The sequence below is a fragment of the Manis pentadactyla genome, chromosome 16 (genome assembly GCF_030020395.1).
Source record: "Manis pentadactyla isolate mManPen7 chromosome 16, mManPen7.hap1, whole genome shotgun sequence".
NCBI lineage: Eukaryota > Metazoa > Chordata > Mammalia > Pholidota > Manidae > Manis > Manis pentadactyla.
Window position 1 is genome coordinate 61,152,979 of NC_080034.1, and position 14,855 is coordinate 61,167,833.

The 14,855-nt window shown below is 43.1% G+C and overlaps 1 protein-coding gene across 1 annotated transcript in view; it reads left to right on the forward strand.

The window, feature by feature from the left end:
- The window catches only part of TXNDC5 (thioredoxin domain containing 5), a 31,623-nt gene that overhangs the window by 6,079 nt on the left and 10,689 nt on the right, over positions 1-14,855 (forward strand). The window contains exons 3-4 of the mRNA XM_057494034.1: positions 2,994-3,099; positions 13,325-13,421. Of these exons, the coding sequence (XP_057350017.1) occupies positions 2,994-3,099; positions 13,325-13,421 (203 nt within the window). The remainder of the gene's footprint in view (positions 1-2,993; positions 3,100-13,324; positions 13,422-14,855) is intronic.

The following is a 14,855-nucleotide window of genomic DNA, read 5'->3' on the forward strand; positions in this document are numbered from 1 at the left end:
TGGTTCCACCTGGACCTGGTCATATTGGCTGTCTGGCTGCAGCATCAGTTACTCCATAGTTGCTAGTCACCAATTTTAAAAGATCTGTGTTGGATCATTTGTCCTGATTTTTATTTGGAAGATAGGGTCTTCTACAAAAAAACATGCACTGGTTTTTGTGTTATTTGTGTTTGGTAAGGAGCCTCTGTACCTGTTACAGCTGTGCACTAGTGTCCAAGAGCAGACCTTTTCCACGGAATGCAGGTGGCAGGCTGTGGTGCATAAAATGTGGTTGCATTAGGGCATTCAGAGATTCACCTGTGTGAGCATTTACTTCCCTTAAAACAGTACCCACCTCATTGAGACAGTGCAAGTCCTGAATCAGATGATGCATGTAAATGCCTGAGCACTTACAGGGTGTGTGTCAGTGTATCAGCTTCAATGCCAGTCTTTCCTCGGCACCTTTAACTGGAGTAGAAGAGAGGAATTTGGGTTTCTATGCCCCTGAAAGTGGCTAACTCTTGCCCAAGAAAATGTTTCGAGGTCTTCCTGTTGAGCCAGTAAAGAATTTTTGTCATCTGGGAAAATGTGCTCCAAGCCTGGTGGTAAAAAAGAATAAAAATGTATTGTCTCATAGTTCTGGAAGCCAGAAGCCCAACGAGTTATCCACAGGGCCGTGATCACCCTGAAATGAGTCGGGAAGTCCTTCCTTGCCTCTTTCTAGCTTGTGGTGGCTTGCCAACAATCCTCAGCATTCCTTGGCTTGTAGATGCATCCCCCACCCCTCCATCCTCTTATGGTCTTCTCCCTGTGTGCATGTCTCTCCCCAAGCCCAAGTTCCCCCTTTTGTAAGGACACCAGTGATATGGCTGAGGGCTATTTTTGTTATTTATATATTGCAATATTTTAAAATTTAATAATAGCATTTATGTATTGTTTATGTATAATACATAAATATATTATGTATTTCAATGTGTATTAATGTTAACAAAGAAACAGATCAGTCTGGGGACACAGTGTAGCCCAGAACACTATCTCATGCCTTGCAGAAGAACTTCCATTGCACTGTTTTCCAGAGTGACTCACAAATGGAGATTTTCTCTCCTTGAAAGAGAAACATACCACCTGAAAAAACAAATGCCCATGTGGAGGTTTGCTAATAGCAGAAGAGCCTGGTGCTGTACATGGGGCTTATTCGCTGTGGCCCACTCTCCCTCGCTTCCAGCATCTCCATTTACAGTGAGAATTAAAGTCTGATGCCCCAGACAGACTGAAAGTTCTGTAACAGAAGCTCTCCTCGTATCCCTAGGCTCTGTGAACATGAGGGAGAATCTCGCGGCAATTTAGAAGGTTTTTCAATCCAACAGGAAGAGATTTTTTTTAAATTGCTCATTTTTGTTTTGCTCAATGCCCACCAAATTAGAAAAAATCACAGATTAGGTTTTAATGTAGTTCAATGTATTTTATTTATTTTTGTTATTTATATATTGCAATATTTTAAAATTTAATAATAGCATTTATGTATTGTTTATGTATAATACATGAATATATTATGTATTTCAATGTGTATTAATGTTAACAAAGAAATAGGGAATGAGTTTGACAACCCATGGTCCCTTCTGGTATTTTGAGGATCCACTGATTTTCCATCCTGGCGTACTTTGGTGGAGGGGGGTACTTGGAAGAGCGAGGAGAATTGGAGGGGATCAGTAAGTGTCTTCCAGTTCTCTGGGGACCTAGCTCACATCTCCACGAATGGGGGTGGGGCGCAGGCATTCATAATTAGGAGCCACGCTTTGGAGTATCCTCAAATGTTAAACTTCATGAAGCAACAGGTATACTGGCCAAATCTAGTTGGATTTTGGCTTTTGGTTACGGTTATAAAAGCATGAGCCACTGAGGGGCATATATTTTCCATGGAGGCACTTCAGGGATGTCTCTTCAGCCCTAAGGTCAGGATCCTAGCTTCTGGGTGAGGCCAGACAGCCTCGTTTAATCTAAATGTTACTATAGCCAATGTGTCCTTCTTCTCGTACAGCTGTGAAAACTTCACATCAAGGCCTTTGGGGGTATTAGCTAATCAAACCCACAGTCGGGATTCCTGTGTATCCTTACACTCTGATACTGCTCACCGGGCCTCTGCTAACAAAATCCACATACACGCTGTGGAAGTGCTAGGGGTGTTTTGGATGAAAAGTCTTGCCAAAAACTGCTCTGTGATTCTTTTTTTTCTGTCAGTAACCATATTTACTCCCTCCCCAAGTCCTTGACACCTTCTATAAAGCTTATCTAGAGACTGTTTTTCCATTATCAGTGCAATGATACAGGGTCTGGAAGTGCTGCCTTTTGCTTACCACTAAAAAAGTACTCTGTATTCTACCTACAGGTACCGTCAGAGGCTAATATGTGTTGAAAAAGGAGGAAAGATTCCTTCTCTGTGCAGAAGTGAATAGGCCATATTGACCAACTGTCAAGTTTGTTCTCATAGCTGAAAACTTGAATTCTCCGAATACCTGGATATTCATGGTTTGGTTAAGAGCCAAGCACGTGATGGGGTAGCCTGGAAATACATTTTTGCAAAATGATGCTATTTCTACTATGGTTCTAATGTTTTTTAAGGCAAATGCAGAACATAAAAACTACTGAAGCTTGGGAAATTAACAAATACCTAGCATGGAGAAGCTTGGGAGTTTGGCACAACTGAACCCTTGTAGCTTGGGGCTTAATCCACAGCATTAGGGTCAGTGTGTTCACCTCAGTTTTCTTTTTCTTGAATAAAATAAACTTTTAAAAGTTTAGGATTAGGTGAATGTATTACCTCCTAGAACACTATTTTTCCTCTATCTTCAGGTTTTATTGGAGAGGGCCCTGACGTGCCTGGCTGCAGCCCCTTACCAACTCCATTTGTAGTTGTTTTGCTGAGTGAGTTTGCCCCCTGATAAGCTGGCGCTCGCCACTCGAGCAGTTTAACGTGCTTTCAAAACCCACTGTCTAAGCCTTGGTTACCCTTTCAGCTTGAAGTTTTTCAAGCCTGGCCAAGAAGCTGTGAAGTACCAGGGTCCTCGGGACTTCCAGACGCTGGAGACCTGGATGCTGCAGACCCTGAGCGAGGAGCCCGCCGTGAGTGCCCCGGGAGCCTGCCTCCCTCCTGCCCTCTCTCTCTCTCTGCTACATTTGGTATTGTAGGGGTAATGAAGGGGCCAACTCTGCTGAAAAATTAAGGCTCCCATTTTAAAGCAAGCTTTTATTTTTTAAGAGCCCATTAATATCATTAGTAAAGATTAACTTTTTTCTTCTTTTTTTATTGTGATAAAATACACATATTATAAAATTTACCACCTTAACTGCTTCTAAGCGTACAATTCAATGGGATTAAACTGACGTAATGCAGCTTCACTGTCATCCATTTCCAGGGCTCTTTTCATCTTACAAAACGGAAACCTAGAACATATCTCTGACTCCCCCTGGCAACCGCCATTCTGTTGGGTGTCTCTGTGATCTTGACTGGTCTAGGTACCTGATATAAGGGAAAAAGGATTAACTTTTTTTTTTTGTACTTTATTTAGTAATTTATTTCTTGACACTCCAAAACTCGCCTCTTTATGGACGTACATTCTTTTTTTTTTTTTGTTATCATTAATCTGCAATTACATGAAGAACATTATGTTTACTAGGCTCCCCCCTTCACCAAGTCCCCCCCACATACCCCTTCACAGTCACTGTCCGTCAGTGTAGTAAGGTGCTGTAGAATCACTACTTGTCTTCACTGTGTTGCACAGCCCGCCCCATGCCCCCCCCGCCGACATTACACATGCTAATCATAATACCCCCTTACTTCTTCCCTGCTCTTATCCCTCCCCTCCCTCCCATCCTCCCCAGTCCCTTTCCCTTTGGTAACTGTTAGTCCATTCTTGGGTTCTGTGATTCTGCTGCTGTTTTGTTCCTTCAGTTTTTCTTTGTTCTTAAACTCCACATATGAGTGGAATCATTTGGCATTTGTCTTTCTCCGCTTGGCTTATTTCACTGAGCATAATACCCTCTAGCTCCATCCATGTTGTTGCAAATGGTAGAATTTATTTTCTTCTTATCGCTGAATAATATTCCATTGTGTATATGTACCACCTCTTCTTTATCCATTCATCTACTGATGGACACTTAGGTTGCTTCCATTTCTTGGCTATTGTAAATAGTGCTGCGATAAACATAGGGGCGCATCTGTCTTTTTCAAACTGGGCTGCTGCATTCTTACGGTAAATTCCTAGGAGTGGAATTCCTGGGTCAAATGGTATTTCTATTTTGAGCATTTTGAGGAACGTCCATACTGCTTTCCACAATGGTTGAACTAATTTACATTCCCACCAGCAGTGTAGGAGGGTTCCCCTTTCTCCACAACCTCGCCAACATTTGTTGTTTGTCTTTTGGGTGGTAGCCATCTTTACTGGTGTGAGGTGATATCTCATTGTGGTTTTAATTTGCATTTCTCTGATAACTAGCGACGTGGAGCATCTTTTCATGTGTCTGTTGGCCATCTGAATTTCTTCTTTGGAGAACTGTCTGTTCAACTCCTCTGCCCATTTTTTAATTGGATTATTTGCTTTCTGTTTGTTGAGGTGCGTGAGCTCTTTATATATTTTGGATGTCAAGCCTTTGTCAGATCTGTCATTTATGAATATATTCTCCCATACTGTAGGGTACCTTTTTGTTCTATTGATGGTGTCCTTTGCTGTACAGAAGCTTTTCAGCTTGATGTAGTCCCACTTCTTCATTTTTGCTTTTGTTTTCCTTGCCTGGGGAGATATGTTCATGAAGAAGTCACTCATGTTTATGTCCAAGAGATTTTTGCCTATGCTTTTTTCTAAGAGTTTTATGGTTTTATGACTTGCATTCAGGTCTTTGATCCATTTCGAATTTACTTTTGTGTATGGGGTTAGACAGTGATCCAGTTTCATTCTCTTACATGTAGCTGTCCAGTTTTGCCAGCACCATCTGTTGAAGAGACTGTCCTTTCCCCATTGTATGTCCATGGCTCCTTTATCGTATATTAATTCACCATATATGTTTGGGTTAATGTCTGGAGTCTCTATTCTGTTCCACTGGTCTGTGGCTCTGTTCTTGTGCCAGTACCAAATTGTCTTGATTACTATGGCTTTGTAGTAGAGCTTGAAGTTGTGGAGTGAGATCTCCCCCCACTTTATTCTGCCTTCTCAGGATTGCTTTGGCTATTCGGGGTCTTTGGTGTTTCCATATGAATTTTAGAACTATTTGTTCCAGTTTGTTGAAGAATGTTGTTGGTAATTTGATAGGGATTGCATCAAATCTGTATATTGCTTTGGGCAAGATGGTCATTTTGACGATATTAATTCTTCCTAGCCAAGAGCATGGGATGAGTTTCCATTTGTTAGTGTCCTCTTTAATTTCTCTTAAGAGTGTCTTATAGTTTTCAGGGTATAGGTCTTTCACTTCTTTGGTTAGGTTTATTCCTAGGTATTTTATTCTTTTCAATGCAATTGTGAATGGAATTGTTTTCCTGATTTCTTTTTCTATTGGTTCATTGTTAGTGTATAGGAAAGCCACAGATTTCTGTGTGTTAACTTTGTATCCTGCAACTTTGCTGTATTCCGATATCAGTTCTAGTTGTTTTGGAGTGGAGTCTTTAGGGTTTTTTTATGTACAGTATCATGTCATCTGCAAATAGTGACGGTTTAACTCCTTCTTTACCTATTTGGATTGGTTGTATTTCTTTGTTTTGTCTAATTGCCATGGCTAGGACTTCTGGTACTATGTTGAATAACAGAGTGGGGAGAGTGGGCATCCCCGTCTTGTTCCCGATCTCAGAGGAAAAGCTTTCAGCCTCTCGCTGTTCAGTATGATGTTAGCTGTGGGTTTAGCATATATGGCTTTTATTATGTTGAGGTACTTGCCCTCTATGCCCATTTTGTTGAGAGTTTTTATCATGAATGTATGTTGAATTTTGTCGATTGCTTTTTCAGCATCTATGGTGATGATCATGTGGTTTTTGTCCTTCTTTTTGTTGATGTTGTGGATGATGTTGATGGATTTTCGAATGTTGTACCATCCTTGCATCCCTGGGATGAATCTCACTTGGTCATAGTGTATGATCCTTTTGATGTATTTTTGAATTCGGTTTGCTAATATTTTGTTGAGTATTTCTGCATCTACGTTCATCAGGGATATTGGTCTGTAGTTTTCTTTTTTGGCGGGGTCTTTGCCTGGTTTTGGTATTAGGGTGATGTTGGCTTCATAGAATGAGTTTGGGAGTATTCCTTCCTCTTCTATTTTTTGGAAAACTTTAAAGAGAATGGGTATTATGTCTTCTCTGTATGTCTGATAAAATTCCAAGGTAAATCCGTCTGGCCTGGGGGTTTTGTTCTTGGGTAGTTTTTTCATTACCGCTTCAATTTCTTTGCTCGTAATTGGTTTGTTTAACGTTTGTGTTTCTTCCTTGGTCAGTCCTGGAAGGTTGTATTTTTCTAGGAAGTTGTCCATTTCTTCTAGGTTTTCCAGCTTGTTAGCATATAGGTTTTCATAGTAGTCTCTAATAAATCTTTGTATTTCTGTGGAGTCTGTCGTGATTTTTCCTTTCTCATTTCTGATTCTGTTGATGTGTGTTGATTCTCTTTTTCTCTTAATAAGTTTGGCTAGAGGCTTATCTATTTTGTTTATTTTCTCAAAGAACCAGCTCTTGGTTTCATTGATTTTTTTCTATTGTTTTATTCTTCTCAATTTTGTTTATTTCTTCTCTGATTGTTATTATGTCCCTTCTTCTGCTGACTTTAGGCCTCATTTGTTCTTCTTTTTCCAATTTTGATAATTGTGACATTAGACTATTCATTTGGGATTGTTCTTCTTTCTTCAAGTGTGCCTGGATTGCTATATACTTTCCTCTTATGACTGCTTTCGCTGCGTCCCACAGAAGTTGAGGCTTTGTATTGTTGTTGTCATTTGTTTCCATATATTCCTTGATCTCTATTTTAATTTGTTCATTGATCCATTGATTATTTAGGAGCATGTTGTTAAGCCTTCATGTGTTTGTGAGCCTTTTTGTTTTCTTTGTACAATTTAGTTCTAGTTTTATACCTTTATGGTCTGAAGAGTTGGTTGGTAAGATTTCAATCTTTTGGAATTTACTGAGGCTCTTTTTGGGGCCTAGTATGTGGTCTATTCTAGAGAATGTTCCATGTGCACTTGAGAATGTGTATCCTGTTGCTTTCGGAAGTAGAGTTCTATAGATGTCTATCAGGTCTATCTGTTCTAGTGTGTTGTTCAGTGCCTCTGTGTCCTTACTTATTTTCTGTCTGGTGGATCTGTCCTTTGGAGTGAGTGGCATGTTGAAGTCCCCTAAAATGAATGCATTGCGTTCTATTTCCTCCTTTAGTTCTGTTAGTATTTGTTTCACATATGCTGGTGCTCCTGTGTTGGGTGCATATATATTTATAGTGGTTATATCCTCCTGTTGGACTGAGCCCTTTATCATTATGTAATGTCCTTTTTTATCTCTTGTTACTTTCTTTGTTTTGAAGTCTATTTCGTCTGATACTAGTACTGCAACACCTGCTTTTTTCTCCCTGTTGTTTGCATGAAATATCTTTTTCCATCCCTTGACTTTTAGTCTGTACATATCTTTGGGTTTGAGGTGAGTCTCTTGTAAGCAGCATATGGATGGGTCTTGCTTTTTTATCCATTGTATTACTCCGTGTCTTTTGATTGGTGCATTCAGTCCATTTACAGTTAGGTTGATTATTGAAAGATATGTACTTATTGCCATTGCAGGCTTTAGATTCATGGTTACCAAAGGTTCAAGGTTAGCTTCTTTAGTATCTTACTGTCTAACTTAACTCGCTTATTGAACTGTAATAAACATTGTCTGGTTATTCTTTATTTCTCTCCCTTCTTATTCCTCCTCCTACATTCTTTATATGTTGGTTGTTTTATTCTGTGCTCTTTTGTGTTTCCTTTCACTGCTTTTGTGGGTAGTTGATTTTGTTTTTTGCTTTTAGTTAGTATTTGGTTGGTCTGCTTTCTTTGCTGTGATTTTATTTTCTCTGGTGACATCTATTTAGTCTTAGGAGTGCTCCCGTCTAGAATAGTCCCTCTAGAATGCCCTGTAGAGGTGGTTTGTGGGAGGCAAATTCCCTCAACTTTTGCTTGTCTGGGAATTGTGTAATCCCTCCTTCATATTTAAATGATAATCGTGCTGAATACAGTATCCTTGGTTCAAGGCCCTTCTGTTTCATTGCATTAAATATATCATGCCATTCTCTTCTGGCCTGTAAGGTTTCTGTTGAGAAGTCTGATGATAGCCTGATGGGTCTTCCTTTGTAGGTGACCTTTTTCCTCTCTCTAGCTGCCTTTGAAACTCTGTCCTTGTCCTTGATCTTTGCCATTTTAATTATTATGTTTCTTGGTGTTGTCCTCCTTGGGTCCCTTCTGTTGGGAGTTGGGTGTACTTCCGTGGTCTGATCGATTATTTCCTCCCCCAGTTTGGGGAAGTTGTCAGCCATTATTTCTTCAAAGACACTTTCTATTCCTTTTTCTCTCTCTTCTTCTGGTACCCCTATAATGTGGATATTGTTCCTTTTGGATTGGTCACAGAGTTCTCTTAATATTGTTTCATTACTTGGATCCTTTTATCTCTGCGTCAGCGTTTATGTGTTCCTGTTCTCTGGTTTCTATTCCATGTGTGGCCTCTTGCATCTTATCCATTCTGCTTATCAATCCTTCCAGAGATTGTTTCATTTCTGTAATCTCCCTCTGGACGTCATCCCTTAGCTCTTGCATATTTCTCTGCAGCTCCATCAGCATGGTTATGACCTTTATTTTGAATTCTTTTTCAGGTAGATTGGTTAGGTCTGTCTCCTCCTCAGGGGTTGACTCTGTGATTTTGGTCTGTATCAAATTCTTCTGCCTTTTCATGGCCACAGAGGTAGTTGTGGGGAGCTGGCACGTGTGTCGGCTGGGAGAACGTCCCTTCTCCCTTGTTTGTGGCCCTCCTCTCCTGGGAGAACAGCGACCTCTAGTGGCTTGTGCTGGGCAGCTGCGCGCCGACGGGGCCTCTGATTCTTGCCCTGCCTTTGTGGAGTTAAGCTCCGCGGTTGCTGTGGGCGTGGCCTGCCTCAGGCTGCTGCTCCAATATCACGGAGCCGCGTCAGAGGGGAAACAGGCGGGAGGCTGTTTATCGCCATGAGGGGCCTCAGAGCTGCGCTGCCCTCCAGGGGGTTAGGGCGCCCGGAGTTCCCTGGGATTCCCAGCTGCTGGGCTACGTGTCCCGGGACGCTTCTGTCCAGCTGTGGGGTCCCTGTCCCTTTAAGAGTTTCAGAAAGCACTCGCTTTTCTTTGTCCCATGGGCGCCGGCTGTGGGGACCCACTCACTGTCCTGCTTCCCTAGTATGCAGCACCCCCCGCACTGTGTGTCTGCGCTCTGGCCCGGATGGCTGGGGCTGGGTGTTCAGCAGTCCTGGGCTCCGTCTCCCTCCCTCTCTGACTCCTCTCCTCCCCCTGGGAGCTGGGGTGAGGGGCCTCGGGTCCCTCCGGGCTTCGGCTTGTATCTTACCCCCTTCACGAGGTGCTGGGTTCTTGCAGGTGTAGATGTAGTCTGGCTGTTGTCCCGTGTCTTCTCGTCTCTCTTTTAGGAATAGTTGTATTTGTTGTATTTTCAAAAATATATATGGTTTTGGGAGGAGATTTCAGCTGCTCTACTCATGCCGCCATCTTGGCTCCTCCCTCAGGATTAACTTTTCAAAAACATTTCTAATAGAAATATTCAAATGTGGACGGATGAGAAGATGTGTGCATGACAAAGAATGTAAGGAACATGGCCCCAAGTGCCCATCCCCCAGCCCTGACAGTTGTCCCCCTCCTTGCCAACCTTGATGTGCCTTACTGGCTTCCCAATCCCTTGTTTGGCTGCAGTCAGTCCTCTAGGAGTGTCATGTGTCTCACAGAGATGCACCTATTACTTTTTAATATAACCCCTTGGCCATCTCACATGTAATATGATTAACAATCATTCCTCAGCATCACAGATTGACTCTCGGCCACCTGGGGTCAGGGCCAGGCCTACACCAGAATATCCAGTCAGGATCAGCTTTGGCCCTTCCGCCCCCCTGCCCATTTGCCCCTTGGCCCCTCTGCCCTCTGCCTCTGCAGCTGTCACCTGGCTCTTACTTCCACTTGCTGTTCTCACAGTGTGAATCATTCCTATTCTCAAACCTCAGTCCCCACGGCTAGAACTGGCTTTGCTGAGAATATAATTAATTCCTTTAATAGTCTGAGTGTCTTAATGTCCTTCCCTACACTACAGGTAATATCAGGATATTGTGGAAACTGTGATTTCTGAGATAGTTTTTTAGAAACATAGCTGTGTGTAGTATGTCACTAAGAAAAATTTATAATCTTCCCCTGTCCAGTTGTTATTGGGAGTCTTAGTTTTGTTATAAATCACTACAGTTGTAACCATTCATTAAATGTCCCTTCATGTGTGGCATTTTCTGATTAATGCTGAATGCTCAGGCCCACGGAGGCTAGGTTGGACTTTGACGTTTGTGGTGTTTGGTGAGGGGCTGGAAAAAATGGCCAGTGTTCCCAAGCCGTGCCCTGCTGATGACATAGTAAGAGCATCTGAAGTCTCTGAATGTAACTTCAATTTAAACAATCAACTGACTGCCTTATTGCACAGGTAGCAGGTCACTGATTTGAAGGTTGGTTGTGCTCACGTGCAGTGTCAGCAGTGTGTTGGGCCTCTGTGCTATTGCTGTCATTTTCCAGGGTGTCTGTGTGGCCCTTTGACTCTCCCCATATTGAGTGCTGATGTCACAGCTAATCAGAAACCCAGCAGCTTCCTAAGTACTATCTTCCCTCACGGTATTAAAGGCCCGTAACTGTAATGGTGAAGAATGGTGGTGTATGGTATTGAATACGTGTTCACCAGAGACTTATCTAATTTTAGGTAGCAGGAAAAACCACAAACCCCTCTGAGTGAATTTGCATCTTTGTCATATGGTAACAAAGCTACATGAGCAGGTGTAATTTTCAGATAGATTTAAACTTCAGTTTTTGTTTCCTTTGTGAAAATGGTCTCTACTGGGAGGAAGCTCCCTTTAAAAAGAATTAATAGTCCCCAAAAATAATTTTTAGAGTAAACTTTTCACCAGAAAGCCAAACTTTATGATGACTTTCAGAAACCAGCAGCCAGTATTAGGATGGCCAACTTCACCTTGTGGGCCCAACTTCCCTTGAGGTGGCCCCACGCGCGTGCTGGGGAGGACGGGGCAGCTGGGCCCAGCGCAGCACAGGTGTCCACAGGGGAAGGGTCCTGGCTCCTCCAGCTGAGACGGGCAGGCCACACGGAATCCCCCCTCACCACCCTGCAATGCGAGGACCCCTCGCCTTGCCTTGGTGTTGTAGAGTGATGGAAGCTTTAGATCATTTCTACAAACACTGGCAATGGGCCTTGTTTTAGAAAAGTTCAAATATTCCGTCTTTATATTACAACCCAAAAATTCTTTTAAATTCGAATTATCGTAAGTGAAAACTTTTCTGAGAGTTCTTCAATTGTATTTACTAAGTAACTTTATACACTTTTATATTTAAGCAGGATGAATTTAGATTTTTTTCCCCCTAGTGTTACCACAATATTGAAGAAACTCAAAGAAAACTTGCCATCTCTTACATTCTGTGTTAATCTTTATATTTCCCTGTTTGCTTTTGTTTTTTTTCCTCAAACAGCTATAATTGTATAAGCATGGTTCATTGGTGATGTTTTTCTATAGTTATTTCATCTGTATATTGATGATACATTATTTGAATTTGTCATAATTCAGCTCCTCTGTGTCAGTGGATACTTAGATTATTTATAATTTTCCTGTCATCAGAAATGCTTAGGGGACATGTTCATCTCTGGAAGGACTTTTTTTTTCTACTTCGGGGTGACATTTTTAGAATATATTCCCATAGAATTGCAGGGCAAACAAAAAGCAAGATGTGTCTAGGTTCTGGATGAATATTGCCAGGTTGCTTTCTGAAGACTGTGTACGGCCGCGCCATCACCAGCAGGCTGAGAGTGGACCCATCGCTGTGACGGGCACCGGCGTGCCCGTGGGGGTGCAGAGGGGGGCCACTGGTGTCTGCCGCAGAGCACAGGAGGTGTAAGTGCCCTTTCAAGGACACAAATGAACATTTCAGTACTGCAAACCCTTTGCACATCTTTTAAAGGTGACACACTGTTTTGTTCCCCCTTGCTGGCACTCCCTGACTTTCGTGGAGCCGTCGTTCTCCCGGACGTGTGTGTGTGTGTACTTAGCACTTACTGTAAAGTTTCAACAAGCCCGCAGCAGAGAGGGAGGCTTCATAGTACTTATGATTATAACTCTGCACAGCTTTGAGCTGTCGGCACTTTTAAAGAATTAATGACTTAATGGGTATTCTTTTTAATAGAAATATGAGATGCCAGATAAAAATTGAGTAATGTACACCCTTGTATGTATAGAAAATGGTGACCAAGCAACATTTTCTTCATGTCTGGTCTCTTTGGCTGGAGGCCACGGCTGCACTGGCCTCAACAGCTGAGGCAGGTGGAATTGTGCACGGCGGTGTCTGCTCAGGAGCCGGCAGGAGCGTATTTTAAGAGACTGCTTCTCGCCCTTTGCTTTGTGTGTCTCTGTCCCAGACTGCCACGTGAATTATGTCATTTCCTGAAAGTCCAGCTCATGTCTTTGCTCTTTGTTCCCTTTTGTCCACCTAAATTTTCCTCCTCACCACCTACTTTTCTTTTAACCAGCCCTTCACACTTTTACCTCCTCCACTGTTTTTATTGCCATTTGTGTGAATAAAGGGCAGCCAGGCTGCTCATCCTATTCTGTCCATTCTGCTCCCTCAGTTCCTTCAGATACTGCTTCCTTCAGAGCCAGCTGCCAGAAACCTCAATTTGTACTGTGTGTGGAGCCTCAGAACCCGTCTCAAAGAGCCGGGCAGAGTGCTCGTTTGGGGCGGGTCTGTCCTTGAGTTTGTCTGCTCTGTTCAGGTGGGATTGGACGCAGCAAAGGACAGGCTGGGGTGGGGATGGCTGTCACTGGTGCCCTCACGTCCAAGTCCTAGAGCATTTGCCGAGGTGAGGCTGGCGAGCGGTTTACTGCCTAAGCATCCAGAGGACCTGGCAGAGTCGATTCCTACCTGGCCTCTTCCCCAACAGCAGCATCCCACAAAGGGTGGAGGTAACAGGTGTGGAAGGGGATGCGCAGAAGGTTCTAGATGGACACAGGTCTCCTCAGCAGGTTTCACTGTTTCCACACACAAACTCAGGGCCTCTTGTTCTGTTTCTTCCCGTTAGACCCCAGAGCCAGAGGTGGAACCACCACGCGCGCCGGAGCCGGAGCAGGGGCTGTATGAGCTCTCAGCCAGCAACTTTGAGCTGCACGTCGCACAGGGTATGGCGGGCCGATCTCACGGGTGTTCACAGCCCACAGCCTCGCAGAGCCCCTGACCGTTCACTGCTCCTTGATCTGTGGGGCTTTTCCTTCCCACTGCATGAGGGCTGGTGGATCTGCATCCGTGGCGGCACATTTCTCTTCAAGACCTGCTAGATTATTTCTCCCTTTATATTTATAGAAAAGCCAGTTGTAATGTTGAGCTAAATAAAGCCTTAGGTGTGGAAAGCTCACAAATCATTTACTTTGTATACTAACTAGTATACAAATATATTTCATTTGTACATTAGCTGGACAGTGCATCATTGGATAAGAAAGTGTCTATTTATATCAATGTTAATCATATACTTATTGACCTGAAGCAGAACCCAATCTTTCTTACTGGTTTAAACCAGAGTTTAGTGGGACCAGTAGAACATGGGAATCAGAGTAGGTGTTCTTTACACTGAAGATATTTTTCTGTACCACATCTCATATTTTGAAAATGGTCTGTGCACAGTTTCTAATGTTAATAATATGTAAGTCCTTTCTTCACGCATTTCTGAAGCATTGGCTCAGCAACAAATGACTTGAGTATGAATGTGGCTTCTTTGCTGGCCTCCATCCTCAAATGCTACCAGGGAGAGAAATCCTCCCATAAGCCTGGGTTGGGAGTGTTGTGGAAAAGGGCTTAAAATTGTATCCAGCCCTGTAACTTGATGCCTGCTGGAAGTAGAAGCCACCTACTTTATGTCCCCCACCATACTTATAGTCTAAAATAACTGAATGCAATGCCTTCAGCCTTTTTCCATTTTTATTTAATTTTTCTGACAGTGGAACTTGAGGGTGTTTTTTTGTATGGGGATTCCCTTTTATCTGAGATGGGCCTGGGCTCCCTGTGGGATGCGCTTACCGGGATCACCTTGTTACAGACTCTGTCCCACCAGCCCAGCCCAGTCCCTCCTAAAAGCAAGGCACTGGGGAAGGGCGGCATCTGGAGGGACTGCCCTGTGCTGCCCACGTGCAGATCCTTCCTCGAACGGGCACTAGCCTCCTGCTGCTACGGCCTATTGTTGATACTCCAGTGGATTCCTGGACCCCCTGTCTCCACCTCACAGCACAAGGGTAGTGAGGTGCCTGTCTGGAGAGACATGGTTTCAACCTTAGGGATCAGGTGCTAATGTTTTGATGCAAGTTTTTCAGCATTTCCCTCCAATGCATCATGACCCGCTGTCCTGCACATTGGCATGGCAGCATCCTGCTGTGAGCCTGTCACATTTCAGTGACTGTTGGATAGTTCTGTCCCTGGCCTCAGCCTGATTTCAGTTTGGGCTCAGCGTGACCTCTCTGAGGCCCCTTAGGCTGGTCAGTGTCCAAATAATGATGTTGTGGGATTTAATTTTTTCTCCTATCCCAGGGAGTGATACTAAGTTTTTTAATTTAAACCTTCTGTTT